The sequence below is a fragment of the Choristoneura fumiferana genome, chromosome 6 (genome assembly GCF_025370935.1).
Source record: "Choristoneura fumiferana chromosome 6, NRCan_CFum_1, whole genome shotgun sequence".
Lineage (NCBI taxonomy): Eukaryota > Metazoa > Arthropoda > Insecta > Lepidoptera > Tortricidae > Choristoneura > Choristoneura fumiferana.
In genome coordinates this window covers 5,863,510-5,891,473 of record NC_133477.1, presented here as the reverse complement: position 1 = coordinate 5,891,473, position 27,964 = coordinate 5,863,510, and the positions used below count along the sequence as shown (strand labels likewise).

The 27,964-nt window shown below is 38.6% G+C and overlaps 2 protein-coding genes across 4 annotated transcripts; one reads left to right on the top strand and one right to left on the bottom strand.

The window, feature by feature from the left end:
* Positions 1 to 410: 410 nt before the first annotated feature.
* On the bottom strand, positions 411 to 21,093 carry LOC141428909 (uncharacterized). Of its 3 annotated transcripts, none has more exons than XM_074088966.1 (12): positions 20,835 to 21,093; positions 20,354 to 20,425; positions 19,314 to 19,515; positions 18,168 to 18,334; positions 16,295 to 16,503; positions 12,880 to 13,051; positions 6,518 to 6,636; positions 4,809 to 4,977; positions 3,507 to 3,619; positions 3,101 to 3,266; positions 1,918 to 2,078; positions 411 to 1,022 (listed from the first exon to the last, which is right to left on the bottom strand). In XM_074088966.1, exons 2-12 carry the CDS (start codon positions 20,367 to 20,369, stop codon positions 888 to 890), a joined length of 1,629 nt encoding a protein of 542 aa, XP_073945067.1. In that variant the 5' UTR covers positions 20,370 to 20,425; positions 20,835 to 21,093; the 3' UTR covers positions 411 to 887. The 3 variants fall into 3 exon arrangements, with proteins under 3 accessions (XP_073945067.1, XP_073945069.1, XP_073945068.1); XM_074088968.1 differs by lacking the exon at positions 20,835 to 21,093 and adding an exon at positions 20,756 to 20,778; XM_074088967.1 differs by lacking the exon at positions 20,835 to 21,093 and having other exon boundaries at positions 20,354 to 20,736.
* Positions 21,094 to 23,782: 2,689 nt separating this feature from the next.
* LOC141428558 (uridine 5'-monophosphate synthase-like) lies at positions 23,783 to 26,150 on the top strand. Its single transcript, XM_074088563.1, has 4 exons — positions 23,783 to 24,057; positions 24,140 to 24,611; positions 24,711 to 25,180; positions 25,463 to 26,150. The coding sequence occupies exons 1-4, from the start codon at positions 23,911 to 23,913 to the stop codon at positions 25,793 to 25,795; spliced, it is 1,422 nt and encodes a 473-aa protein (XP_073944664.1). The 5' UTR covers positions 23,783 to 23,910; the 3' UTR covers positions 25,796 to 26,150.
* Positions 26,151 to 27,964: the final 1,814 nt, after the last annotated feature.

The window sequence follows — 27,964 nt, the reverse complement described above, 5'->3', positions numbered from 1 at the left end:
GAAACTTTTTTGTGAAACTAAGAGATAGGTTACCACATAATTCTATTTTTATGTAGCAACCTGAGTAATTTGTATATACAATTGGTTCCGATGCAAATTACGTTATAATGACTAATTTTAATAATTCATCAGTCAGCTATCCATCAGATGGCAGTATACGGGTCAATCAACTTTTTTACCGACACTAATCTGTCCGCGACATTTTTCAAACAATTGCAGATTTTTGTAAGTAATCATGTTTTTCTGTAATTTAATACATGGTGTACATGAATACATGCCATTCTACGTAGGTTCAACCTATTAAACCGTCAAATATCTTGTTGGAAGTACGATTTTTGGTAACGCCAGAGACAATTTGGTAACGCAGGAGACGGCCAAAGTGTCGGTAAAATAGTTGATTGGCCATACATACATTGTATGACTTTTGATGAGCTTACATATCGACGTGTCGTAATATTACAACACTATGCCCTTTGTAACGGGTCAGCAACATTTTATGAATCCTGGTGTGAGTGCTTACTTGCAGTGGTTAGTAGCATAATACCACACTTGTATGTCCTTATGGCAGCATTATTCATAAACACTACTATTTCCTTACTGCAGTATAGTTCAAGTATGCTTCTATTATGTTTACGGGCAGAGCGGCTCACCTGCCATTCTTATATACGCTTACGGGCAATATGGTTCACGAACACTGCTACTAGTTTACGGGCAGAATGGCTCAGTCGCCACTGTTACGCTTACGGGCAGTATGGTTCACGTGCGCTGCTACTAGTTTACGGGCAGAATGGCTCAGTCGCCACTCTTACGCTTACGGGCAGTATGGTTCACGCGCGCTGCTACTAATTCACGGGCAGTATGGCTCAGGCGCCATACTTCTGCCTGTATCAGGCGAGCAGGTCGCGCATGCCGCGCGCGGGGTCCACGGTGACGGCGCGCGCCTCGCCGTCGGCCGTAGCGGTCACTACCTGGTACGGTACTTTGATCTGCAGCGGCACGCGCAACTTCGTGTTCATTGGCGCCTGGAAATATTAATTTGTTTAGTTGGGAATTATTGAGTCAATTTAGTTTCGAATTGACAAGTATGCGAATGCACAGGTCACTATTGCTATTATTGGTAAATAATACTTACGAGGGAATTGCAATTTGACAGCTCATACTAAGTACTTTAAATAATTGGAGGTGTCAAGTACCCTAATTGTGTTGGGGTTGAGGAGTTCTTCAAGTAAAAAGATGATATTTAAAAGATGATATTTGCACGCTGGTGCAGCGCGAGCGCCATGTTCGCTGCGGGGCGCGCGCCGGGCTGGCCCGCGCTGCTGCCGCCAGAAGGGCCATTTATGCTTCCTCTAACACACTGCTTGCAGCTGTGAGGGAGTGGGACGCCAGCCCGCTTCATGAGCGCTGGAGGAGATACCACAGACCGGTCATCGCGGGATCGGGGTAACCCGCGATGTTCATCTAACCCGGGCTTATTCTTAATTTAATTTAATTTTCATTTTATTTATTTGACTTCTAATTAATTGTTTTTAATTGTTTTTATGGACTAACGTCTGGAATAAATATATCATTTCATTTCATTAAAGAAATGTTGGGTTTTATGATTAAAAAAGATTCTAAGACTTCTAATATTTGAAGAAAATGGTCGATTTACTGTCATTGAGTACAAATGGAAAATCAACAGATCGAAATTATACGTCCAAGCAGAAAAATGCCAGTTTGAAATACAACAAGGATAACTGTCCACCCTGAATACCCTCAAAAATAAAATCTTGTCTGTACATAACCTCAGAAAAAAACACAATTTGTATAGAAATTTGGTTCTAACTTATTTCAGCGCATTTTTTTTTTGTACTGAAAGACAAATCCTGCAGGCCACTGTCTGAGACAGAGCCACCATTTACTCGTCATACTTACAGTAATAGTGATCTCGGGCTTAACTTGCGCCTCAGGTTTCTTCAGCATGTGTATGGGGAACAGCTCGGGCAGTTCCTTCTTCGCCCGGCGAATCACTATCTTGGGCTTCTCCTTCAAGTGCACCTGCGAATGCTTCTGCAAATGATCCTTGCGGTAGAACCCTGTATTATAATAAAAAATGTATTAGTTTCAACGATATCTTTCAAAGCATGGAGCATCTGAAGTGCATGAATCAACCAGTATTTAATCATTTTGTGACGTAAACATTAATCATTCACTCATTCAATTCGTTCGTTGGTCAATCAACTTTTTTACCGACACTAATCTGTCCGCGACATTATTTTTTCAAACAATTGCAGATTTTTGTAAGTAAACATGTTTTTTCCTGTAATTTAATAGATGGTGTACATGTATACATGACATCCACCGTAAGTTCAACCAATTAAACCGTGAAATAACTTGTTGGAAGTACGATTTTTTGGTAACGCAGGAGACGCCCAAAGTGTCGGTAAAATAGTTGACTGGCCCTCGTATTAGCTCTTGTGAATCGAATTGTTCCAATTTGCTCTCCAGTCGCTTTGATTGGAAGCGGCTTGCATCCTCGAACCTGCGGCTTTAACCAGGTCGTCCGTCCATTTCGTTGGTGGACATCCTACGCTGCGCTTGCCAATCCGCGATCTCCATTCTAGAACTTGCGGCCTCAACACATCATTTGTTCGCGTGCTACATGACCAGTGCAACTTCGAGCTGATTCGCTAGGCTATGACGGTGACTCTCGTTCGTTCGTTAAAATAAATATATTCAGCGGCACAAAATTACTTATTACTGCATACTTTTGAGGGCCACATCATGGGCGCCGGTAGAATTGTATTCAGAAGGGTGTATTGCATCTCGCATATTTTTGGTGAATAAATTTATTATTTCTTTCATATCCATATAGGGAGGTGCATTTATAGGTTTCATTCTATATCTCAGTCAGCGGATTGGGAACTTCACACACACCATTGGATTGCTTCGCAGGTTTCCTCAATATGTTTTCCATCACCGTAAAGCTCGTTTCAAATGTAATTTCGCACATGAATTTCGAAAAACCCAGATGTGCAGACCGGGGTTTGAACCCACGATCCTCTGCTTGAGAGGTCATAGTAGTGTGGCTCAGTATGGAAAGTAAATAAATTGTCACCTTTCCCGCAGTCAGTGCAGAAGAAGGACTTGACGCCGGTGTGGACGTGAAGGTGTATTCGGTAGTGGTCCTTCCGTTTGAACGGCTTCCCGCAGTAGCGACACACGAACACGCGCCGCGGCGTCGGCAGCGCCGGCTCCTCGCGCGCTATCGGCTCGTCCAACATCTGACAGGAAAAAATATTTCAAATACAAACATTGGAACGTGGAACCTCCTCCTTTTTTGAAGTCGGTTAAAAAGTGAGATGTAAAAGAGCCCTTTGCGGCCTACTTACAAAATGAACTTTTAGATTTTGATTTTAAAGATCCGGATTACGATACCAGAAAGAAGTTGAAATGACGTGATTTCGAAAAGGGGTCCGGATTCCGATACTAGAAAGACGTTGAGACGATGTAGTAAAACACACCTGTACGTAATCCTGCGCAGGATAGTTTTCCTGGTTGGCGAGTGGCGGCGGCGGCGGCGTACTCTCCTCCCCCGGGCACTGATGCTGCTCAAACTGCTCGTTCTTCAAGAATCCTGAACAGACCGCCATGCGTTATATTGGCCAACTCGGCTCCAATGAACATAAATGTAGGAATGAGCGTGATGAGATGACTGATGAATGAGGGAGACTGAGTGAATAAAAGATGGGGAGAAAGACCGAAGACGCGCGACGTAGTGATTTGCTAATATTTTGTGTTTCTTCAGTTTTATTTCGAATGAACGCTTATTTCGCAGACTAAGTGTTATCCTTAAAGAGAAACTCTACATAAAAATGTATACTATCTAAAAGCAAATAGGGGCCACGTGAGAATTGAAATTGGTTTTAGTTCGTAGATATTGTCTTTAAATTTTCACAATATGAGGGAAACGGCGGTTGAAACGTTTTAAAATAAGTTTTTTGTTAAAAATTACGTTTTTAATACAAGTTTTTTTGAAAATACAAACTGAAATATAGATGCACAGAAAAACCAGAAAAATAAGACCAGCACTGGGAATTGAACCCAGGTCCTCGGTATTCCGTAACGCGTGTTATACCGCTACACCACTGCTGGTCAACCAGCACCTGGTCAGCATCTATATTTCAGTTTGTATTTTCAATTTAGGTTTTACGGGATGACCGTAAAAGTAAAAATTTGGAATTGAAATAAAAAATACAAAAAGATTCCAAAAAACCAATCTTAACAAGCTTTTTTGCTGACTGTACTTGCATTGTTATCCAAATTACATTTCCGTACCAAATTTCGAGTCGATGCCATTAACCGTTGAGGAGTTCCGTCCTGCGGGGCCGATCCTGGCTGGGAATGCTGAATGCTGGGAATTGACATAAGTAATAGTATGCCACTTTTCAAGTCAATCGGACGGCTGGAAGTGGGTCAAATTTAGCTTCAAGATTTGCCCCATACAAATAAACAAACAACCAAATAAATAAATAAACAAGGCAAGCTAAAGAAAAGCTTGGAATAACCTTACTATTTACAGTCGTCATCTAAACATTGGAGCTGTCTTGGCGCTCAAAAATATATGCGCACCTTCGCAACTGATAATAAGGACATCATCATCATCGCAGCCTATTTACATCCCACTGCTGGGCACAGGTCTCTTCCCAGAACGAGAGGCCGTAGTTCTCACGCAGGCCCACTACGAATTGGGCACTTCAAACGCACCACCTAAGCAAGCTCCGATGTCTACCATAGCGACTGTACAGGGTGTAAAAATCAAGTACCTTCATTGCAAATGGAGCACCATATAGTAGGCGGGTGTTGTCTGACATGCACGTTAGCGTGGACTTTGAGATGCTGCTTGCGCTTAAAGCGGCGGTGGCAGAGCGGACAGCCGTAGGGACGCTCGGCGCGCGACGGCGGCTCGTCACATGGAACTAGGAGGGACTCCTCCTGGAAATTATTTACAAAGTCAGAGAAAGAGGTAAAAGGAGGAGGAATATTACATACTAGCTTCTGCTCGCGACATCACCTGAGAAGTCGTTCATCACTGTCCCGCGGGAACTACTTACACAATTTTCCGAGATAAAACCGGGTGACACTATTTACCGGACGTACAATACCGTATATTATACATGATATTTTCTGACACGCCCATAGAAACTCTTGTCAGTTTGACACCAGTTTGTATGGGCGTGTACACGAAATATCGGGTCGGTATTTCCATGTCGGTATTATCCGTGCCGGTAAATAGTGTCACCCATTAAACCTACCCTATGTTCTTCCTAAGGTCTGAAACTATCTCCGTACCAAATTTCAAATCGATTAAGCAGTTTGAACGTGAAAAGGTAACAGACAGAGTTACTTTCGCATTTGGGTTAGTCAACTTTTTAGTGTAGCTTGTTGCCATGGTAACGTCTCCCGAGTTACTTATTAAAAGTATGATTTTATGGGTTACAAATTCACTAAAAGTTAGGAGTTATGACAGTTTTAAGGCAATACCTTCACGGCTCATCTCCTAAGCATGCTAATAGTATGAATTGCAAACTTTTTTCCAACAAAATGTATCACATGACGTCTCCGTAAGGGACAGAATAACAACAATGAACAGTTGATTATCCCATTTATGAGTATTTCAAGAGTATTTCTCAAAAAGTTGTCCCGTCATGAAATTGACAAGAAATTACTTTTATCAAGAAATTATTAACACTAAGGACGAGATCATAAAACATTAAGTGCATAAAACATCAAAAATTTCTTGACGTCAGGAGCACGTCACGAAATCTTGTGAGGAAAGATCATAATTTTATAACTATATCAAAATTTTCTATTGGATCCAACAACAAAGATTATCTGTCTTTTTATCACCTTTACCACAAGGTTTTGTTATATTTAAACACAATATTACTTATTTTCTGTGTTGAAATAGTGTCAGGATTTTTTTTTTAATAAGTGGACAACTTTTTGAGAAACGGTCTTATGTTTTAGTTTGGATTAGCAGGCCACTTTATAAGAACGGCAAAAGTGACATTACTTTCGTTCAAATAATTGGGTTAGTCTCACTGGTCTAATTATCAAGTGGTCTATATGAAAGCTGGTCCAATTAGCAAGTGCTCTATAAAGCAGCTAGTCTAAGTAGCTAGTGGTCTATAAGGCAACTGGTCTAATTATCATGTGGTCTATAAAGCAGCTGGTCTAAGTAGCAAGTAGTCTATAAAGCAGCTGGTCTAAGTAGCAAGTGGTCTAAAATATAAATGGCCCATAGACACCATAGCCATAGGTCTAAAACGCAGATGGCCTAAGTAACAAGTGGTCTTAAGCTACCTGATAATCGGTTTTAAACGCCACTTGGTCTAAACATGAAGAAGTATTTTATTCCTTAGACCTATATTATACCCATTTTACCCTCGAACTAGTTGCGCTCTCACGAATTCACTTTCCACCCTTGGTTATCAAACTACTATCGTGCCAGCTCTTGTGACTTGACTTGTACCTGTTGATAGTCGTCAGTTTCCATGGCCATTTGGTAGGGCTCCAACCCTTCCTCGAGCGCGACTTGCGGTTTCATATGGATGCTCATATGATTCCTTAACTGCTCCTCTTTGCGGAAAGCTGGAACAATAAAAAAAGTAATTGAAGCGACCGACTCTTACGATTTGATTTTCTTTCTTGATATTTTTATATTTTTTTTGATTACGTCTTATGTAGTTATTAGTGGTGTTATATGCTATTTCTCGAACCCATATATTACAACTAGGTCTTGAAATTCTGCAACATCTCCAAGGCCTCTCCTCGCGAAGCCAAATCCATGCTCATAAAACGGTTAAGTAGTCAATGCCTAAGTACATAATCTTCCAAGTCAAAAAACACTCGCACGCGCACGCACACACACACACACACACACACACATTTTGACAAACATAGTGATTTAATTAATTTAAAATTATTTTAAAATTTCAGTATTATGCTAAGCCAGTATTTCATTTGCACAACAATGACGTTGTTGTCAAGAAATATATTTTCTTCTTTTTAGGGTTCCGGAGCCAAAATGGCAAAAACGGAACCCTTATAGTTTCGCCATGTCTGTCTGTCCGTCCGTCCGCGGCTTTGCACAGGGACTATTAATGCTAGAAAGCTGTAATTTTGCACGGATATATATGTAAACTACGCCGACAAAATGGTACAATTTTTTTTTTATGGTACCTCCCATAGACGTAAAGTGGGGGTGATTTTCTTTTTTCTCATCCAACCCTATAGTGTGGAGTATCGTTGGATACGTCTTTTAAAAACATTAAGGGGTTTTCTTAGACGACTTTTCGTTTCAGTGATTTGTTTGCGAAATATTTTACTTTAAAGTGCAAATTTTCATTAAAATCGAGCGTCCCCTCCCTTCTAAAATCTAAACCGGTGGGTGGAAAAAATTGAAAAAATTCAGGATGGTAGTAAGTATATCAAACTTTCAAGGAAAACTATAACAGTTAAGTTTGCTTGAGAATTATTAGTAGTTTAAGAGTAAATAGCAGCTAAGGTATAAAATATACCTAAACTATGGAAGATTCCGTATAAAATACGAAATCCTTAGAAATATATTACTTAATTTTTTCGTAATGGCTACGGAACCCTATTTTGGGCGTGTCCGACACGCTCTTGGCCGGTTTTTTTCTTTTCTTTTTACTTTTGATTCAGGCGTTAGTTTGCGGAGGTCTATATCAAAGAATTACAATAGGTTGACCTTGCTTGGCCGCTACCAAAAACGAAGAAAAAAAAAAGCGGAAAGCGGAGAAGGTAAAAAATAAATTAGTAAAGCAAGTGGTAAATTTCAAATGTAAATTTGCACGCGAATTTCGAAAGAGGTTGCAAGTCGAATTATTAGGCTGCCACGGTTTATATCAGGGATAAACAGACCGCGGCCGCGGCAGGCGTCGGCAGACGTTTGGCCCGCCAAAAACCTAACGAAATTACGATAATTTCAGTTGCTTCATTTGCTGCGGCCCGCCTTGAGCTCATATTCTGTCCGCGTGGCCCCTGGTCCAAATAAGTTCGTGCATATTCACACCACTATCACACGTAGCGACAATGATACCCGTATGTGGGTCAGGGTGCAAAGCTTCGATCGTTTCAGCCGTGGCCGGTGGGTCACGGTGGGGACGACACTTCTATTACCGTGCATATGGGAGGCTAAATATTTCATAACAATGAATAAATTTATTAAGTTTCGGAACAGATAGACAGCAAAGAAACGAATAAAATTAACGTCCATCGACATCTATGTACATCTATGTGCCGTAAGGTACCATCAGCAAAATAAGTGGTCTATCAATTTTTAAACAAGTTCCTATCAAATGAATATGTCGCTAAAGTCGAACTTACAAGTCGACAGACACGTCTATTGGCATTATTGTTTTATGAAATGTTATCAACTTCAGGGTGGTGCCCGCAATATCTGATGTACCGCTGAACCGATTTAGATGAAATTCGGTATACGGATATGTAGTTTCGAGTTCCAGGGAAGGACACAGGATAGTTTTTATCCCGGAAAATTGCATAGTTTCAACGGGATAGCGCTAAACGAAGGTAGTATTAAAATAAATATCACGGGATACTTGACACCACAGCGGGACACACAGCGGATAAACATACTTAAATACATATAAAAACATCCAAGGTTCGAGAAGAAACATTCGTATTTTTCATACGAATATCTACCGGCGATCGTACCCGGGACCTCAAGCTTCGTAGTCAAGTTCTGTAACCACTGCGTTATCCGGTCGTAAGAATATCTCTCTAACATTTACACCCTTTTTAAAATGTCTCGCAACGTTAATAATAACATAAATAACTGCTCAGAAGTTAGACGCTCCACCACACATAACAAACCGGTATAACGAAAAAATAAAATGACAAAAAAATGTACGAGCTCGTCCCCTCTCACCAAAAGTCACCCCTCCTTAAAATAAATTAGATTTCTAAAAGCGTCTCTATGCTAACCCCTAGGAAACCAGTAATGATGTAGTACAAGCATGCGACTATGGCATTTGTCCCGTAGTCTTATGGTCTAAAATAGGGTAAGATTGGTTAACTGGCATGGTTAGAGATTGTTGCCCTCCGTATTTTCCCCCTACTGTACTGTCCGTGCCCCCTCGCAACTGGCCCATAGGGGATCACCCCTAGAATAGGGGAGGATTTCGTAAAGGTCGCCTAAGCTATGCGGCCCTGTCTCATATAAGCACGAACGTTGGTACGGTATCGATTTGGAATTTTCAAGGGATAGTCGAAATACATATAAGACGGTGTACTTCAAAGGATCACCACTCTCAGCCATAATGGTTTGGACGATGACTAAATAAAACAAAGACCACAGGTTTCACGATGATTTTTTCGCATTACTCGTTTCTATACATACCGAATTAAAGTTACCTGGGTACACGTGACTGTCTTACTTTCCTTAGCACCAAGATAATTATCATTTATTATAATGTTAAGGCATCGGTTAAGATGCTCAACAATATCTGAAAACACATTATTTTAAGTACCTTGGCCGATTGTGAGAAAGTACCTATATCGCTGGGACTTTTTCGATACAATCATCCGTCAGAACGCACGGCAGTAAAGCTAAGACCTAAGACTTAATACTTTTTTAATAACTATTGGACTTGAGGCATAGACATTTTAATTCGTTGAATAACAGCCGCACCGGACAGAGCAATCGGTGTATATCATTTGCACGCGACAATTCAAGCTAGAGGTAGTTTGTCCCGAATTGGGGGGAATTCATTAATTAGTTACTTACCCAAACGGTAAAAGAGGGGTGAGGTACCTACCTACTGTAATCAGTCCTCTTTCGATTGGGACATAAATCACGTCACAACAATCACAAACGGATTAAAAAACTGCACAAACGAAGCCGTTTTTGCGGTTATGAAATAAACAACAATGGTTATTGTTTGGAAATTGGAATGTTCGGGAACGATCGTCCCGTTAGTATAAAGACGTGTCAAAATTATAAAATTCGGTTTATCGCATAAGTCATCGCTAATAGCATTTTCATGTGAGCATCAAGTTTGGCCCACAGGGATGTTAGCCGTTAACTAGAACACGTTATATAAAAACTGTATTTGGGTCATAATATGGGAGTTAACTTTATGGTATGCTTTATATATTTTGTTTTCGAAAATTCTAGACACGTGTCATAATGAGAATATTTAAAAAAGAAATTTTTTAACAAAAAAGTAAAACGGTCGGTTCCCAACCACCCACAAAACCCATTGCTTAGTGTTAACTGACGGTTAAATGTGATGCCCACTCCGTCTATTCGAACAAAACAAATAGAGACGGCATCAGATTTAACCGTCAGTTAACACTAATCAATGGATGGTGAAACAGTCCCTAAGAGATCGTGGTCGTCGGTTCAGTATCAGCGGTGAACCTTCTTGATGACTTTCTTGGAAAAATAGTGTGGTGATTTCTCCTATCCTTCCACACCGCAGTGCTAGAGTCCGGAGTTAGTGTTTGGTAATAAGAGCGCTGCGGCTGCTCATTCTCACATCAACCTATAACCTTTTTTATATAACTAGGTGCGGCACGACATAACTTAATTAGTAATTGGTCTATAAATGTAAATAATGCTAAGATAACCCTTAATAAGGCAGAGGCGATTTAGCGACCACATGCATTGAGTTGGAAACTGAACCTTATTGCTTTCATAATACGGCACAATTTCCATTGTAATTATTGAAAATACGACTAGCTTTAAAAATATTATTTGTCAAGTATGAATTCGATAGCTGCTTTTGATTCTGTGGTAGTATGCTCCAATAAATGGGGCCTTATAAAGGGTTAACAAGGGATATTATGTACCGTGCATAGCGTGAGTAAGTTGATAAGTCGAAATATACGAGTATATAGTAATTGACAAAGTTATTAAAAATCGGCCAAGTGCGAGTCGGACTCGGGCACGAAGTGTTCCGTTCTAAACAACATTCATTAGAAATTAGCAAAAAACGGCAAAAGTCACGTTTCTTGTATTGGAGCCCCTTAAATATTTATTTTATTCTGTTTTTAGTATTTTATTTTTGTTTATTTATTAAATCTCATTTTTTTCCCTTTGGGTACGGAACCCTAAAACAGGCAACAGAAATTCATCCTTCATGACATCTGAAGGCAAATAAATAAGTCTAATTGACCGTGTAAACCGAAGGCCATTACTTATTTCATTGATCCATTACATAATTTTGGGTTCAACCCGTTAAATACACAGTAACTTTATGTAAATAGAATCAGCATGGCTATTTCAGACCGAGGCCGGTCGAGTGCGGCTCTCGTCCCTTGTTAGGCATTTCGATACCCGGTAGGATCGCCTCCCTAAAAGGGGGTAAAACCCTTTTCGGGTAACTCTACTCTAGAAGCAATATTTAAATACCATGCCTTTTACATAAAATAGAAGGATTCATTATTAACTTGAAACTTACTACGTTAGTTTCGTATCAAATCTATTTGGTACAGTACAAACAAACATTATGTTTTAATATGATTGACATAAGTATATTACTAAGTAGTATTATATTACTATATTACTAAGGCATAGTGCCTATAATCTTTTGTTCAATTAACAAAAGAAAAAAATACGTGTCCTATAATTTAGAAAACCTAACTGACAAACTAATTGTTTATTTTTAGGAATGTAGCCTATTCAGATGTCCCGCCGTATGTATTCTGAACGGTTCCCTGCCTTTTCCCAACTCACGTTTCCCAAACACAAAAAACTCATGTTTTATTTGTCAAACTGTTTCATTTGCCAACTCAGGATTTTCTCTGAAACTGTTTTATAAAAGCATAAGAAAATACACTGTAAAATCATTGTTTTCGGAGAAAATTGAGAGTTGAGAAATGAAACAGTTGGCAAATAAAACATGAGTTTTCATTTCTTCATTTGGCAAACAATAATTTTACGAAAAGGCAGAACACGATTCAGCACTTTAACAATACCGCGCGCCACGTGTACCTGTTGCTTTATTTACCACGTGTCTACGGCGATGGTTGGCCTGCAGTAACAAAAAATGACTTTGACCATTAGCTTGCAATGGTTTCCCGCTTTCAGAGAAACCAAGTTCCGCCGGTTTCACTTATGCATTACACTGATTCAAGTATTAGAAGGCCGGATGGGACATACTTGCTTCCGCAGTCTAAGGCACTAGGTCCTGCCGCCCGCCTGCGAGTAGCGAAAAGTTTTTTAGTAAAAACTTGTCGCTCGGTACAACTGTCATAAAAACTAATGGAAAAACAATCTAGTTGCCCAGAACTCTGTTACATAACTTAAACTTCCACGGTCGAGGCCCGTTACTGGTAATTTTGCTTTAAAACGGCCAGTCAGTGCATGAGCACTAATAACTGTTGCCTCCTTTTAATTAATCATTAAGATTTTAAATATAGGGCGCAGGTTAAACTTTTTCCGCATAGGAGGCACATTTCGCCTTACGAGAAGTTATAAAACTTCACTAGATGCCACGATTTACCCAATCTAAATAATTAATATCCTCGTAAGGCCCCCGTACCAAATTTAGGACAAAAAGTCAACATATAATAACTTTTTCTTAATTGATACTAATTCAAATCACGATACTCGAATTGAAATGAAATGAATAAAATTTATTACAAAACAACAACAACAATAACAAAAAGCAGTTTACAGAATTCTTAAATCTAAAAATATATGAGTCATCATCATCATGAGTCAAGGCAGAGGGGTCAGGACGCTAATTTTCAGTGAGTTAAGTCCTATAATGAGTAACCTAAAACTAAGGAATTGTGATATGGGTCTTACGAGGATGTATAGGAGTCAGGAGTCAGGAGTCCTACCTTTTCCGCATTCGAGGCAGATCTTGTCCTTCTCCATATGAGACACGCTGTGGAGCTTGAGGTGGTCTCTCCGCTTGTACCGCTTTCCGCAAACGAGGCAAACGTGCGGACGCTCGGGGTCGTCCGGGGGCTCCATCTCCGCCTGTTTCACTCGAGACAGGGCGTTGCGAATCTGTGCAGAATTAATGGGGGTTGTATATGCGTAAAACCCTAAGTACTTACACATATTTAGTCTAAGATTAAAGTTACGATTACGTCGACAGTTCTGGAGTAGAGTGACCAGTTGCGTAAAAAAAGCGAAACAACAAAGTCAAATTTAGTAAAAATAATCACGGGCTCGTAGTACTGCATAAGTTATCGAGTAAACGTAGGCATAATCAATTAAATGACATATTATTATGAAATGGCACTTTTGAAACTTTTGATGGAACTGTTACAATAATTGCAATTAAATATTTGAGGGCAAATATCGTTCAGCTTTACGTTTTTTTAATTATTGAACTAGCCTTTGGAATCGCGGAATTCGATTATCGCGCGCTGTTCCCTCGGGAACTGTGTATTTTTTCCGGGATAAAAAGTAGCCTATGTCACTCTCTGGAACATGAACTACCTTTATACCAAAAATCACGTCGATCCGTCGCTCCGTTTCGACGTGAAAGACGGACAAACATACAAACACACACTTTTGCTATTATAATATTAGTATGGATTTAAGCTGTTCAATAAATAGACGTTGTCAATTAAAAAAAAATCTATAAGTGTAGAAATATAACACGTGCGCCCAATATAATTCCCCTTCTCTACACTTATAATATAAAATGGGAGGGCTGGGTGATAGAAATTCGATGTCAGCTATACCTAACAGAAAATTGTGTTTTCCGTTATTTCCGTAACAGTAAATGAAAGGAAGTTAAGGATTTTATACTCAGAGAGAAAATCTGTTCAAATTATTCTAAGAGTTTTTCACAAATGCCCAAGTTCACGGCACAAATCACGGCAGAAAAAGTGGTGAAAGTCACTTTTTGTCTGACTATGGTGTTAGTCATACACCGGTACGAGTATAAACATTCCTTAGTACACAATGTACCCTTATAAAACAGTACCAGATAGAAGGAACCACGTTGTATCCGTGACGTGAATGAATATACCTCTTTGTGGAGACAAACCTTTATAAAGAGCACGATTACCTACATTTGTCTTTGTTTAGGGTACATTTGATGTTGATGAGTTTCTTTCCACTAACTAGCTTTAACGTACACCGTGTTATTCAGGTTTTCCGTTAACTTCGACAAACGGCTAGTTCATTGATAGAAACTATCTAGTAATTAACTTTTGGCTTTTTTTTTCACAGTTATTGTTAAAAATCAAATTCGAGAATTCGCAAACATGACGAGTGTTATTGACGTGACACAGACACAAAGAAAACTTAAATCTTTGTAGGAAAACGGTCATTATGTACGAGTATTAGCAAGTAAGATATTCATTTAATTGAACGAATTCACTTATAATCCGCAGTAAAAATATCCTGATTTGAACCAAGCCTTTCCCCATATAGATACGGATACCAAAAAAAGTTGTCGGGCTGTTACGTTTGAACAGGCCTGTTGAAGCACACGGCCTAAACCGAGGGGAGTTTTTTCCCCCATTTGAAGGGGAGGGCGGCCTAAAAAAGAATTTGGGTGCAGCCCGCGGCTACCTACGTAGTCTGTAAAAAAAGTTTATCGGGTTTCTTTGGTCTTTTTCGTCGTAAGCCAAGTAAATTGGATTGAGGGTTGACTGTTACAGAATTATTTTCTGCAATGTTGCTCAGGAAAAGTTAGAAATTCTAACTCTCTCATTTTACGCGTTATTAATATACATAATTGGTACCAGGAAGTCTTTGAACGTAGAGGAGATAAGTTCGAAAAACCATTGCCGTTTGCAGAGGATGCTTTTACTTTCGATTCCCACATCTAAGATTACCGCTGTTCATTTTTTACATGACGTCAGTGATCACGTGTTGCTTTCGAAAACATACCTAACTCAGCCTTCTTTTCTTTAATTTTACCAGTTGTTTGACGAAAATTGTCACATCATGCTACTGTTAAGTTTGCAAAGTATCAAAAGTATGTAATATCCTCTCAATTGGGATTGTCTGAAAATGCTAATGCTTTCTATTCTCTTTTTGTATAGAAAAGTCAATTATTAGAAACCAATTTCGATATTCACACAATTCACTATTTTATTCCCTTAATTTATTTACATTATTAGTTTACTTATTATTACAATTAATTATTGTAACTATTTTAGTTATTGACGTCATAGTTTAATCTAGTTCTGCTACACTAATGCTTACTTCATAAATTAGATCTCTATGCATATGTAAAGCATCGGTATTAGCAACAACAGGAAATGACATAAAAATCTTTGGGTGATGGCACTTTGGAACATAATATTTTTGGAATGTCCAAAAATATCTGTTCCTTTATTTATATGATATCCTGTTCTCTCCATTTGAAATATTAGACAAATTTTTGACTAACAATAAAAAAAAATTATAAATGCAGTACCGTAAACTGCTTCAACTTTGCCCTCTGGCCCCAACATTGCCTGAGTTTATTTAGTGTCGATAACTTAGCACTCTTATAGTTTTTAAACTTTTATCTACACGGTAATTATTATTACGGGGGGATAAAAGTTTAAAAACCTAAAGGGGGATAAGTTATCGACTCTAAATCGAATCAGGCAATGTTGGGGCTAGAGGGCAAAGTTGAAGCAGTTTACGGTAATTATTATTATTATTATTTTAACGTTCATTCTTGATTCAATGTATTATTACCTGTAGTGAACTGTCATATCATATCTATACTGTAACCAAAGAGGAAGGAGATACAACCATCATCCATATCCATCATTTCATATTAAGTATTTGTTGATTAATTCTTGACACCTAGTGTACCCTCATTGCAGATACTAACTGGTAGTTATCCCACCGAAAACTGGCAGATTATCGAACAAGACGTCCACCTACTCGCCGTGTCTCAGTCAACCTCCACACTGGCACTGTCATTGGTATCGTCAAAAAATTGATGCCGCTTTCTCCTAAATTTGAATTGAATTGAATTGACATAAAAATCATTTAGCTCGAAATTTACTAAATGTAGAAATAAAATAAACAACCCCAACTTCAAGAACAGAATACGTTCAGCGCGCCACGCACCGACCGCGCATAGTTGTATCCCGTCCGTATAGGTAGTGCCACGAGAGTTGAAGTGAATGATTACACACACAGCTACATGAACAACTGATTGCATAAAAGGAGAATGAATGAAATGAATGAGCGACTGTCAAAATCCCGCTGTCATTACATGGCATGTTCTTGTGTGCGTGACCTCAACTCTGGCGGCACTACCTATACTCTTTAACAAGAACTCACCTCCACCATCATGTCAGGATCAAACACGTTCCCCGTGACACCGGAAATGGTGATCATTGACTGCGCGTCATCAGGCTCTTGCTTGATATCCAACATTTCTGGCTTTATATCCAGCATGTCTTGCTCAGCGTCAACGAACACGTTCTGTTCTATGAACATCTTACTGTGGGTCTGGAGGTGTTTCTGCAGATGGTCTTTCCGGTAGAAGCCTGTGTGAGAAGGTGCGCGTGAGTATATTGCTAGCCGGAAGTACGGTCAAGGTTATAAAATAGGTATGTATCTATCACATCTTTATGACACGATGACATGGTGTATTCATATATTTGACGCTAGGGCTGATAGATATTTATGCCCTCGACTGTACGCACAAGATACAAGGCGGTGTTTAGGTCTAAGTGATGCCTAGAGGCTAGAGCAGATTTGAGAACTGTCCCATTGTTACAATCCATTTTAAGTACAGTACAGTACGTCTTACGAGAAATAATACGGTTTTTTTTTCAAACACGAGATATGCTTTGTCGGTCTGACCTACATAGCACTTGATATTTTTTGAATTAACTAAATTAAGGTGCATTACTTTTTATAGGTAGTCATTCACGATGACGCGTGCCGTGGTTCTTATTTACAATGTCATTCATGTCTAATTTTGTCAAAATCACGCGTCTTCGTGGATGTCACTAGCTAGGTATAACTCCGTGAACTCGCGTCTTATATCGAGTTTAGCTCCACATGTTTCGGGCTAGTTCGTAGCTCTTCTTCTGGTGGATGCGTGCATCAGTGAAATATAATCCGTTTTGAAGCACACTTTTAACAAATAACTTTTAAGAAATCTTTAGGTTTTATCCATATTGGCGATTCGCGCTTTAAGCTCGCCTGACATTTCTAATATTATTATTTATTATTTAGTTCCGTCGTTACGACACAAGCGTAATTTCCAAATAAATACAGCCGACCAATTTCACATTGAATTTAATTAGTACTTGTGAAAATAGTCATAAGTTTCCAGCCGTATAAATGATAGTCAACCTTAAAGGGTAAGAAATTTCTTGGTCGATTGTATACTTTTTGCACGGTCAAGTCAGGTTATGCTATATCTATATAAATATGTTATGAAATTGTAATATGTCTCAAGAAGCCTGCCCCACTACCTCCCCCACAATTACCCTGGCTCTAGCCCTCGTCGATCGATACATATTGAGTTCAAACTGTGTAGGTAGGCAATACTTATTTAAACTAATAGGGTGTAAAGTCTCACAATTATTAGAAAATGTATAGAAGTCATCAATTAATCTATTACTCGCTCATCCTTTCGTTGGCACGGAAAATTCAGCGGTTACGAATTATCAAATGTTTTTCTTCGGATATATATGAAAACTATGCCGACAAAATGGTATAATAAAAAATTCAAAAAAAAAATTTTCATAGACGTAAAGTGGGGGTGATTTTTTTTCTCATCAAACCCTATAGTGAGGAGTATCGTTGGATAGGTCATTTAAAACCATTACGGGGTTGCTAAGACGATTTTTTGATTCAGTTATTTGTTTGCGAAATATTCAACTTTAAAGTGCAAATTTTCATTAAAATCGAGCGTCCTCCCCCCCCCTCTAAAATCCAAACCGGTGGGTGGAAAAATTTGAAAAAATTCATGATGATAGTAAGTATATCAAACTTACAAGGAAAACTATAACGGTTAAGTTTTCTTGAAAATTATTTGTAGTTTAAAAGTAAATAGCAGCCTGAAGTATAAAATTTACCTAAACTTGGAAGATTCCGTATAAAATACTTACGAAATCATTAGAAAAATATTACTTAATTTTGAACCCTATTTTGGGCGTGTCCGACACGCTCTTGGCCGGTTTTTATCTGTACTTACATTTATCGCACAACGGGCACGTATGGTTCTTCTGTCCGCTGTGTATGGTCCTGTGTATGTTGAGGTGCTCTTTCCTCTTGAAGGCTTTGCCACAGTCGGGGCACACGTGAGGCCTGACCTGTTGATGTTCCAGTGTGTGTCTGTCCAAGTGCTCCTTGCGTTTCAACCTAAGGAATGAAGGGATTGTTTAAATAAACTTTACGCATTATAGCCGCGCGGTTTTAGCACGCCGTCCCTCTTCAAAGTATCGCTTGAGAAAAAGAAGGCAGACCGCATGTGCGAACGTTAAGCCGAGTTTAGACTTGCAAGAAAAATCGTGCAAGTTGCATTACATTGCGAGGCCGTAAAACCAACGAATTTGTAGTGGTCAATCGAGCGCCGCAATGTAATGCAACTTGCACGATTTTTCTTGCAAGTCTAAACTCGGCTTAACGCCGCCCCTGAGGACACGTGACGACAATTTTGCTGCAACGTGGCCAAAACGGTGTGGTGATCTCAAAAATAGATTTTTGTGCAAAATATTATGTGGATCAATTCAGTGTAAATAACCGTGAGTCACTGAAAACTGTTACTATTTATGTGCGAAATAGCTTTTGAAATTCACCATGCGCTTTACGGTGAAGGAAAACATGAGGAGGAAACCTGCATATACCAGCAAAAAATGCAATGACATGTGTGTAGTTCCCAATCCGCACTGGACCCGCGTGGGAACTACAGTCCCTGAGTAGAGAGCTATGGCCTGTAGTGGGTGTGAATAGGCCTCATGTGGGATTTTCCAGAATAACAGTATTATGCCAGGAAATTATAATGCTGACTAAAATGTTTTAGTTACAGTATAATTGCAAATTCTAACCAAACAAGCAAGTAAAATGTTATTAGATTTTAAGAGCAAACGGAGATACCTACTTATTAAGATTGTTAACTTTGTTAACAATTTCTGTGATTTATTTTGTAAGATAGTTACCAAAATAGGCAAACATTTTGTTTTATGAATAAAAAAAAACATAATTAGGCAGATATTTGCATGCTGGTCACTGCTCCAGTAGTTTCTATCTTTAACTCCGTGCATTAACAAAATCTATTGAAACCAAAGTTGATCTGCATAATAATAAAGCATAATAAAGTTTTTTTAAATAATATACTTACGCCGTGCCACAGATTCCGCAAAGGAACCGATACTCGCGATTGTGCGCGCTCAAATGTTGTTCCATCAGTGTTTTGTCAGAGAACTTGAGCGGGCATTCCACACAGCAGTACTCGGTGTCTCCGTTGGGGTCTCGCATTATGATGGCACGCTTGGATTTGGCCAGAAGGCTCCGCTTAATTGTGTACTCCACTGACTCATGATCTGTTTATGAGATAGATAAATAATCTATTTATATAATATCTTTAAACAAGCAATTCTTGTAATAATAGGGATCTTAGAAACGGCTCCAACGCTTTCAATGAAATTTCATATGTAGGGGTTTTTAGGGATGAAAAATCCATCTAGCTTGGTCTTATCTGTAGGAAAACGCTTATTATTGAGTTTTAGCCCGAGCGAAGCTCAGTCGCCCACCAGGGCGAACACCAAATAATAACTAGTGTTTATTTAATCTACAGTTCCAGTAAATACAATTGGTAAATTTACACATTACAGTTGTTATAGATACAAGGCTTATGCGGTGGACACTGGTGCCTGAACTAGGGGAAACCTGGGTCAGACTACCAAACAATTCACAATCATAATTATACATACTAACCACTCCTAGCTTCGCTCGTCATACCTTAACTTTGGGTCCCTTTATCTCGGCCATTTTTGATTAGAGAAAAGTTTTCAAATAAAATATTATATATATTTTAATGTATTCTGTACTATGTATTTCTATGTATTGTATAAAATATGTGTGCTCATGATATCATTTTGGTTAAAAATATTGTCCCTGGCCCCCCCTTTGCTACAGTCCAATCGGAATTGAATTGATAGATGATAAAAAAAAATAAAAAAAAACTTGTAAGTAAAAATTCTAAGGTGTTGAAATTTTATCCAAATGTCATGTGGGGTTTTAATTGATCAGGATTTCTTTTTGTGTCTATATTAAAATTATTTTACTACACTATAAAATTATAATTTAAAAAATTATTTGGGTACCTAGGTGTATTTATTTAGAGATATAAAAAGTAAAATTAAGCAAAAAATCTCTTACCTTCAATTTGTGCCATTGTGCCCTGGTTAAAGTATTCTTCTTTGTTTTTACTTATTTAAAACCACAGAAGACCTGTTAATCACAAACATAAAGAACTAATTTAAAAGAGATCGCAACTTTCCCACGCCGTGCCGTTGCGCCAGTTCGAAATATGAACTTGAAATGGTGTTCCCCCTTACTAAATCCTTCCAACGAATATCGCCAAAGGCCCATGCTCCCCTCTGCTTAGGGGTGACTACCCTTTGTCTACCCTAGCTTCCCCTATTGGAGGGGACCCCCTCCCCACTTCGGACCGAAAGGAGGGTGGGCAAACCGTACCCTTGCATTGATTCAAAATCTACCTGAGCTTCTAATACGTCCCACAAAGTAATAATAATAGACAGACAGCGAAAAATTTTATACCTCACACAATTATGAAAATATAGTAATGTTTCGGCGCGAAAAACTTTACACGGATTTGTCACGTACATCGTAAACTTACTTGTAACACTGTTTGAGAGAAACATTGAAGATCTATTTAGCCACGAGTATATTTTCATAAACAAAAACCAACTTGGCTTAAAAACCACAAAAAAACCTTATCAAGTTACATCCACCTTCTTCACCCGCCCACTCAACACGACAAACATAAACAAACAACCAAAATAAAATAATGCTGGAATCTGTAGGGCAGAACTGTGGGCAGAGCATAGAGTACATTGTATGTATAGCACAGACACAGCTACAAGATATATGTATAGGCAGGGCCAGACAAGTTCACAGATTACAAGAATAGTAGAGCAATTTTCATTTGCTTTTGACATTGACAGCTTTGAAAGTCGATTACAGCGCTATCTCTTGAACTCATGTAGTCCACAACTCTTTTTGGACTAGAAATTTTATCGTAACCGCAGGATAGATGTCGTTAGTACAGTATCATCTTGTTAAAGATGTTTTATGTTTTTTGTTCCATATTATTTCTATCTGAATATGCATTTTATTATTCTCATTTACGGCCGGCTGTCTTCATAGAAAAAATACATGCATTGTCTCTGACGGTTCGATTATAGAAAATGACAGCTTCCACGTTCCCAGCACCTCAATCAATTTTTAGAAAAAATATAGCTCCATCGAATTGAAAAATACACTATCAGTTGGCCGTTCTACGGTAGCAATGTCGAGATTGTCGAGGTTGAAAAAGACACTATCGGTACCCCCGCGCCTCGTACCGCCTCATTCTTGTCACTTTTCATAGTTGTCAATGTCAATGACAACGTTCATCGTATCTCTCCTTAGTCTGTGGTAATTTCATTAAGAAGGTGCAAGTCGCTCGACGCTCGTTTTAAGCGATAAATCTGGTCACGTGACATATAGCGATTAAGCTGAAAATGTTGAGCTACTGCTGTATACAATCGCTCGTCGCTACAAATCTGGTTACGTGGTATATAGCAATAAAGCGGAAAATGTTGAACTTCAAAATGGGAAGCAGCAACGTGTTGACACTGACAAACCCATTTTTGTTACTTGTAAACAAACGCCATTTCGTCAATTTTCAAACAAACACTGTATTATTTTTTTCAAGCGGCCACCATGTCGACGCTGCTGTTCGACGCGGCGACTTGGCACTACTTTTTTGAGTCGCGGGAAATTCTAAATAGGATCACGTGACCAGATTGGTCACTGCAAACGAGCGAAGGGCGATTGCAAACGAGCGACTAGCGATTACAGATTTGACTCGCGAGAAATTCAAAATTGGTTCACGTGACCAGATTTATAGCTGGAAACGAGCGTCGAGCGACTGCATCAGGCCACGCCTTCGCCTTTACGGTTTCAAAGTTGTTCGAGTGATAACGTTAGCTTGTAATTATTTTGAATAAGTGCTATGTTGTGAGTTAAATGTGAGTTGTGATAGAAAGACATCCATTTGTATAGGTTACCGAAATCCGAGATAGGACTTAACAAATGGTTAGAGTGTTTAAATTGTGAAAGATTGCGAACTACTTCTTCAATCTCACATTGAGATTAACTGGTGCAACATAATAAATAAAATCCTTAAAGGCACAGATGTGATTCGTTTTAAAAATAAGGCTATACCACCCATGCAAGCGAGTGAAATAATGTAAAACGACTAAAACGAGATCATGAAATATAAGAGTGCAAAAATCTGAAGTAGAAAGATAGTGAATAGAAATTTTTTTCTTGTCCCGGATTTTTGAACAAATTAAATAATGAATGTACCGAACACGAAGCCACAAATATTTTTTGGCATAACAGATGATGTCACAGCCCCAAGAATTACACAAGAATAAAAAAAATAACTGCCAAAATCTATAAGCGATATCCGTATGGCGGTTTTTTTCTATGGAAGTTACCTGCTGCAGGGCTACTACGAAACTCGAAGCTCGTATCGTACCGTCCCTCTCGCTCTCGTATTAAATAGTATAAGTGTCAGAGGCACCGCACGACACGAACTTCGAGTTTCGAGTTTCGTAGTAACCCAGCTGCTGTCTGAACGTTAGTTCTCTGAGTAGTCTGGTCGTATAGATAGAAGTTTGCATAGATGGCGCTTGGCGACCAATAATAATGTAAGTAAATAAAATTCTAGTAACCGTCCCGAGGACACATTGGTAAATTTTACCGTCGTAAACTAGCACATAAATATATGGTATTGCTTTCACCGCGGCGCCTCGGTGCAAATAGCATCCATGTTCAATTTATCTGCGTTTTTTATAGCTTTTGCCCATTAATCAATGTAACACTGTACTGTACGGATGAAATTCTTTGCTTTTATCATAGGTGATGAATTAAAAAAATATATCTTGTGTGTCATAACATACATATGTCAAGTCAATCAATGGATGTAGATAATGTAATGTATGCAACTGTACGTAATTAGGCCTTAAAACACTTATTATTACGTAACAGTTGCATAAACTACTATTGTATAAAATATGTTAACTGTCAGATATTATTGCGTGCATTCAGTAGGCAGCGCTATTGCTGGCGGCGCGTTGCTACGGCGCAAACTACCAACTGCCTACCCTGGAATCGACCCAATTCACGTCTCACTCACGTCTCAAAGTGTAAAAACAATAATACATTATTTAACAAATAATGATTTTTATTTCTACTTGACTATAAAATTATAATTCTAAATGCAAATCGTGCATCCAAATCCTACGGAGGCCCAAAAATATTTTTGACATTTTATGCAAGGCCAATGAGTAATAGTTCCCAATCCGCACTGGGGCCGCGCGGGAACTATGGCCCAAGCCCTCTTGTTCTGAGAGGAGGCCTGTGCCCAGCAGTGGGACGTATATAGGCTGGGATGATAAAATAAAATAAAATAAAAACGAGCTGTCATATTCATTATGTGAGGCGTCTTTGAAGCGAAATTATCTGTAGGAAGTTATCCGTCTGAACGTCAGTTAGTTCTCTTCTCTGTATACTTTGTACAATCAATCAATGTCAAGTTCACGTGTGATATTCTGATGTGACGTGACGGAGACCGGAGTGTTGGTTGGGTACTATTTATATTCATTAACGTTTTAGCAGGAAAATTTGATAATTTTAAAACGATGGAATACGAGATCAAGCTTGAGGAATTAGCTATTAAACTTTTCACCATTGATGCCGTGAAATTTGGTGATTTCATGACCAAAAGTGGATTGAAAACACCGGTTTACTTCGACTTGAGGGTTATAGTCAGTTACCCCGACGTAATGGTAAGTAGTTAATTGCTTGATCCACTGAATTTTATTGCCTGTACATGGTCTCAAACTTTGAACTTATTAAATTCTCTTACAGGAGTTGATAACGTTTTTGCTCTATAATTCTGTAAGGGACAGTAAATGTAATCACTTGTGTGGCGTGCCTTACACGGCCTTGCCTGTCGCCACGCTACTTAGTGTGCAGGCTAAAAGGTCTATGCTTATGAGGCGCAAAGAAGCCAAAGGCTATGGTACAAAGAAGATGATAGAAGGGCACTATAAAGCTGGTGAATCATGCCTCATCATTGAAGATGTTGTGACTTCAGGGTCAAGCGTGCTAGAAACTGTCAAAGACTTGGTAAAAGAAGGCATTAAAGTTGACACCGCTATTATTATATTGGATAGGGAGCAGGGTGGCAGACAAAACCTTGCGGCAAATGGAGTGGAAATGAAGTCTTTGTTTACTATGACTAACTTGATTGAAATTTTAGTGAAGCATAATAAAATAACACAGGAGATGGCTAATGAAGTAAAAGAGTATTTAAGAACAACAAAAGCGCCATCAAGCAGTATGTCTTTTTTTGATTACTTTATTTATTTAGTGTTTATAACAATATGCCATTTTGAGAGTATCATTTTAAACAGACTAATATTTCTTGTATTTTCAGCGGAAGCAGTGGATAGAGCCTCCATATCTTTTGAGAAAAGAGCAGAGCTTGCTACCAATCAAGTGGCAAAGCAGCTATTTGAAATAATAGCGCTGAAAAAAACCAATCTCTGCATTTCTGTTGACTTGACTTCCACTGCGAAAATTCTCGATTTGCTGGAAAAAGTTGGGGAGCATGTTTGCCTGGTCAAGACTCATGTTGACATCATAGAGGACTTCAATTCTGATTTTGTAATCCAAATCAAACAGCTGTCAAAGAGATTAAACTTTTTAATTTTGGAAGATAGGAAATATGCAGACATTGGCAACACTGTGTCTTTGCAGTATTTGAATGGATTGTACAAAATTGGGGAATGGGCAGACTGTGTCACTGTCCATTCTTTGCCCGGGGAAGGCATTCTAAAAGCATTGAATGGTTCTACAAATGGGGTTAGCAGGGGAGTGTTTCTCTTAGCAGAAATGAGCAGCGAGGTACCTAATTATAAATACTAGCACATATTTTTGTTATCTTATCCCATTCAAGTTAAACAAGACTGAAAGCGTGTATTCTGCCAGTATTGCTATTCTGTTTTTATCATCACCAATTTGATTTGTCTTGTGATAAGGCTCATAAATTAACTCTGAGATTATCTTGCTAGGTGATTATTCATGTCATTACATTCAAAAGTATCTGGTTCATTTCATGAGACAGCTTAGCAAACATAGGTGTGTATCTCTCACTATCATTCTAAAAAAATATAACTTTGTTTTCAGGGCAATCTTATCACACCAGACTACACCAAGGCGACAGTAGAAATGGCAGCAAAATACCCAGATCTGATCACTGGCTTTGTGTGCCAGAACAAAGACACCTTTAAAGATCCAGGGCTGATCCAACTGACACCTGGGGTCCAGCTGGAGACATCAGGAGACAGCCTTGGCCAGATTTACAATACACCAGAGAAAGTAATTCTGGACAAAGGCGCTGACATTGCTGTTGTGGGGAGAGGTATTGTTGCAGCCAAGAGTCCAGAGACACAAGCTGTTGTCTACAAAAATGCTCTTTGGAAGTGTTACCAAAAGAGAATTTCTGGCAAAATGGAGTAAAATCTCTGGAAGATATATATATGTAGATGTGGATTAGATACATATAGATGAATAACTGAAAGTAATTTTCTTAGATATAAGTAAATACTATGTTACTTTTTAGTACATATAAATCATATCTGATCAGTTAAATAATTTAGATTTAAATTGAGTTTTTGCTGTGATAAGAATAATAGGATCATATTCCATCAGTTGGGTGCTATTTGTTGCCATGAAATACATAAGTACTTTATAGACCCTTTACATTCCTATTTACATGTTTATAAAATGATTTTTAGCTTTAGACCAAGTATTTTTGATAGTGTGACTTGTACAGTATGGTATGCTTTGAATAAATATATACCTAATATATCTATTCACTCTTTATTTTCATGCCATCCTTTGTTGTTATTTATTTGTTGTATAGTGTTGTCGTGAACTTAAAGCTAGTTTGCTTTTAGTGCAACAGAAACATTATTTACGTGGAGTAATTTCATTTCATATTATGACAAAATCAAGCTTTAAAAGGTTGTGTTGAATGTAAATTCAGATTAACAATTTCAAATCTAGTGCTAACACAAAGTGCTAGAGATATTGTTGCTAGTTGGAGATGTAAGAATTATAAAATATATTGGAAAATCTCGTAGAAAATTTACGATTTCTGGATATTATTAAAATGTTCAGTCCAGTGTTGCCACACGTAATATTGAAATCGATCTGTCAAAAACAAATGTGAAATGTCAAATTTGTTAACCTCTCCGAGGAAAACAAAACAAAAGATCGTAGTGTTTTAGAGATGGATAGTATTGTTAAGGAATTAGGAATAAGTAATAAAAACATATTTACGACTGGATCAACAAACTTGTTTAGGGTAGTCGTCCACAGTGGTTGGCTAAAAAAGTGGCTCAAAAACGTAGAAGTAGATAACACTGTGAACAATGTAGATTTTGCCTTGCAAGCTGGTGAAAGTGTTCCTTATCCCTGGCGGGCAATATTCATTAGGGTGCGTAACTATACTTGCAGCATAATGACGCCCAATCAAGTCTCGCAAATTAAATTTCATACTTATTTCTCTTGTAGGTACTTAATAAAAAAGTGTCAAAGGTTTTGCCACTGCCTCGTTATAAACTCCACGAAGGAAACCCGGAAACTCCTCTTACTTTCTCCCAATTACTACAGTATGTCTCTCAGAACAACCAAAGAAATCTATGGAAGGAATCCTATAAGAAATATTGTCAGAATAATGAAAGTACAAAGGAGAGTGCTATAGTAAACCTGCTGGAGCATGACCAGCTTTTGTCGGAAGTGGTGCTGCGGCTGTACGGCTGCAACATCATCCGCATCAAGGGTGATGGCTCAACCGCAGAGTACAAAGAAATCATTCCAAACAAACATGTTTCCAAGTCTTATGAAACACACGTCAATTTACTAGCAGCTATGTTCATTTTAGAGACTGACAATAACTACTTTATAATATACAGAGGCCACTATGAAAACAATTTACTTGATTGCTTGAATTTCTGCCCAAGTCTTATAGATATGAACTATGGCCGAGGAATGTTTTAGTCTACCAGTTACTGAATGTTTTTAAAGCTATGAGTGACAGAGGCTTGAGTCTTGGCATGTTGGCATTGCAAGATATTTATCTAACAGAGAACTTGTGGCTGCAAATATTGCCTTCAATTACAAATAATATTTACACTCTCGATGCTTCTTTGATTTATGAGCAAAATAAGGGTAGGCAGGCAACCCCTGCCATAGGTACTCAGGGGCAGGGGAAGAGGGGAGAGGAGTGGTGTTGGAGGAATGAGGCAGTGCAGCTGGAGAAGTTGTGCATGCTGTGGGTGCGAGGTCGGATATCAAACTTGGACTATCTGCTGCACCTGAATACCCTGGCTGGAAGATCAGCCAATGACCAGCAGGCACATTTCATGGTGCCTTGGGTTACTGATTTTGCATCTAGATGTGGTGAGTTAAATTTAACTACAACAGGGCAAGCAATATGTTAAATACAGCTGGTGGTAAAAAAAAAGCCTCAGATTGCTCCACTTCGGCTCATGAAATATAGCGGACTTTGAGTCATTCTTCATTAAACTATCCTTGGTGTGTACTGTAATAAACCTATTCCTGTGTAATTATTAGGTTAAGCACTCCGGCCTTATTGAATTAAAACCACATAAATAGTTTATT

Bases quoted from the DNA above. Each gene is read 5' to 3' on its own strand.
- LOC141428909 (XM_074088966.1), bottom strand. The intron at 16,504-18,167 runs GTAAGTACAGAT...CTTCTCACACAG, and splicing joins GTGCCCGTTGTGCGATAAAT to GCTTCTACCGGAAAGACCAT. The intron at 3,267-3,506 runs GTGTGTTTTACT...TTTTCCTGTCAG, and splicing joins CTGCGCAGGATTACGTACAG to ATGTTGGACGAGCCGATAGC.
- LOC141428558 (XM_074088563.1), top strand. From the start codon at position 23,911: ATGGAATACGAGATCAAGCTTGAGGAATTAGCTATTAAACTTTTCACC. The intron at 24,058-24,139 runs GTAAGTAGTTAA...ATTCTCTTACAG, and splicing joins TCAGTTACCCCGACGTAATG to GAGTTGATAACGTTTTTGCT. The intron at 24,612-24,710 runs GTATGTCTTTTT...TTGTATTTTCAG, and splicing joins AACAAAAGCGCCATCAAGCA to CGGAAGCAGTGGATAGAGCC.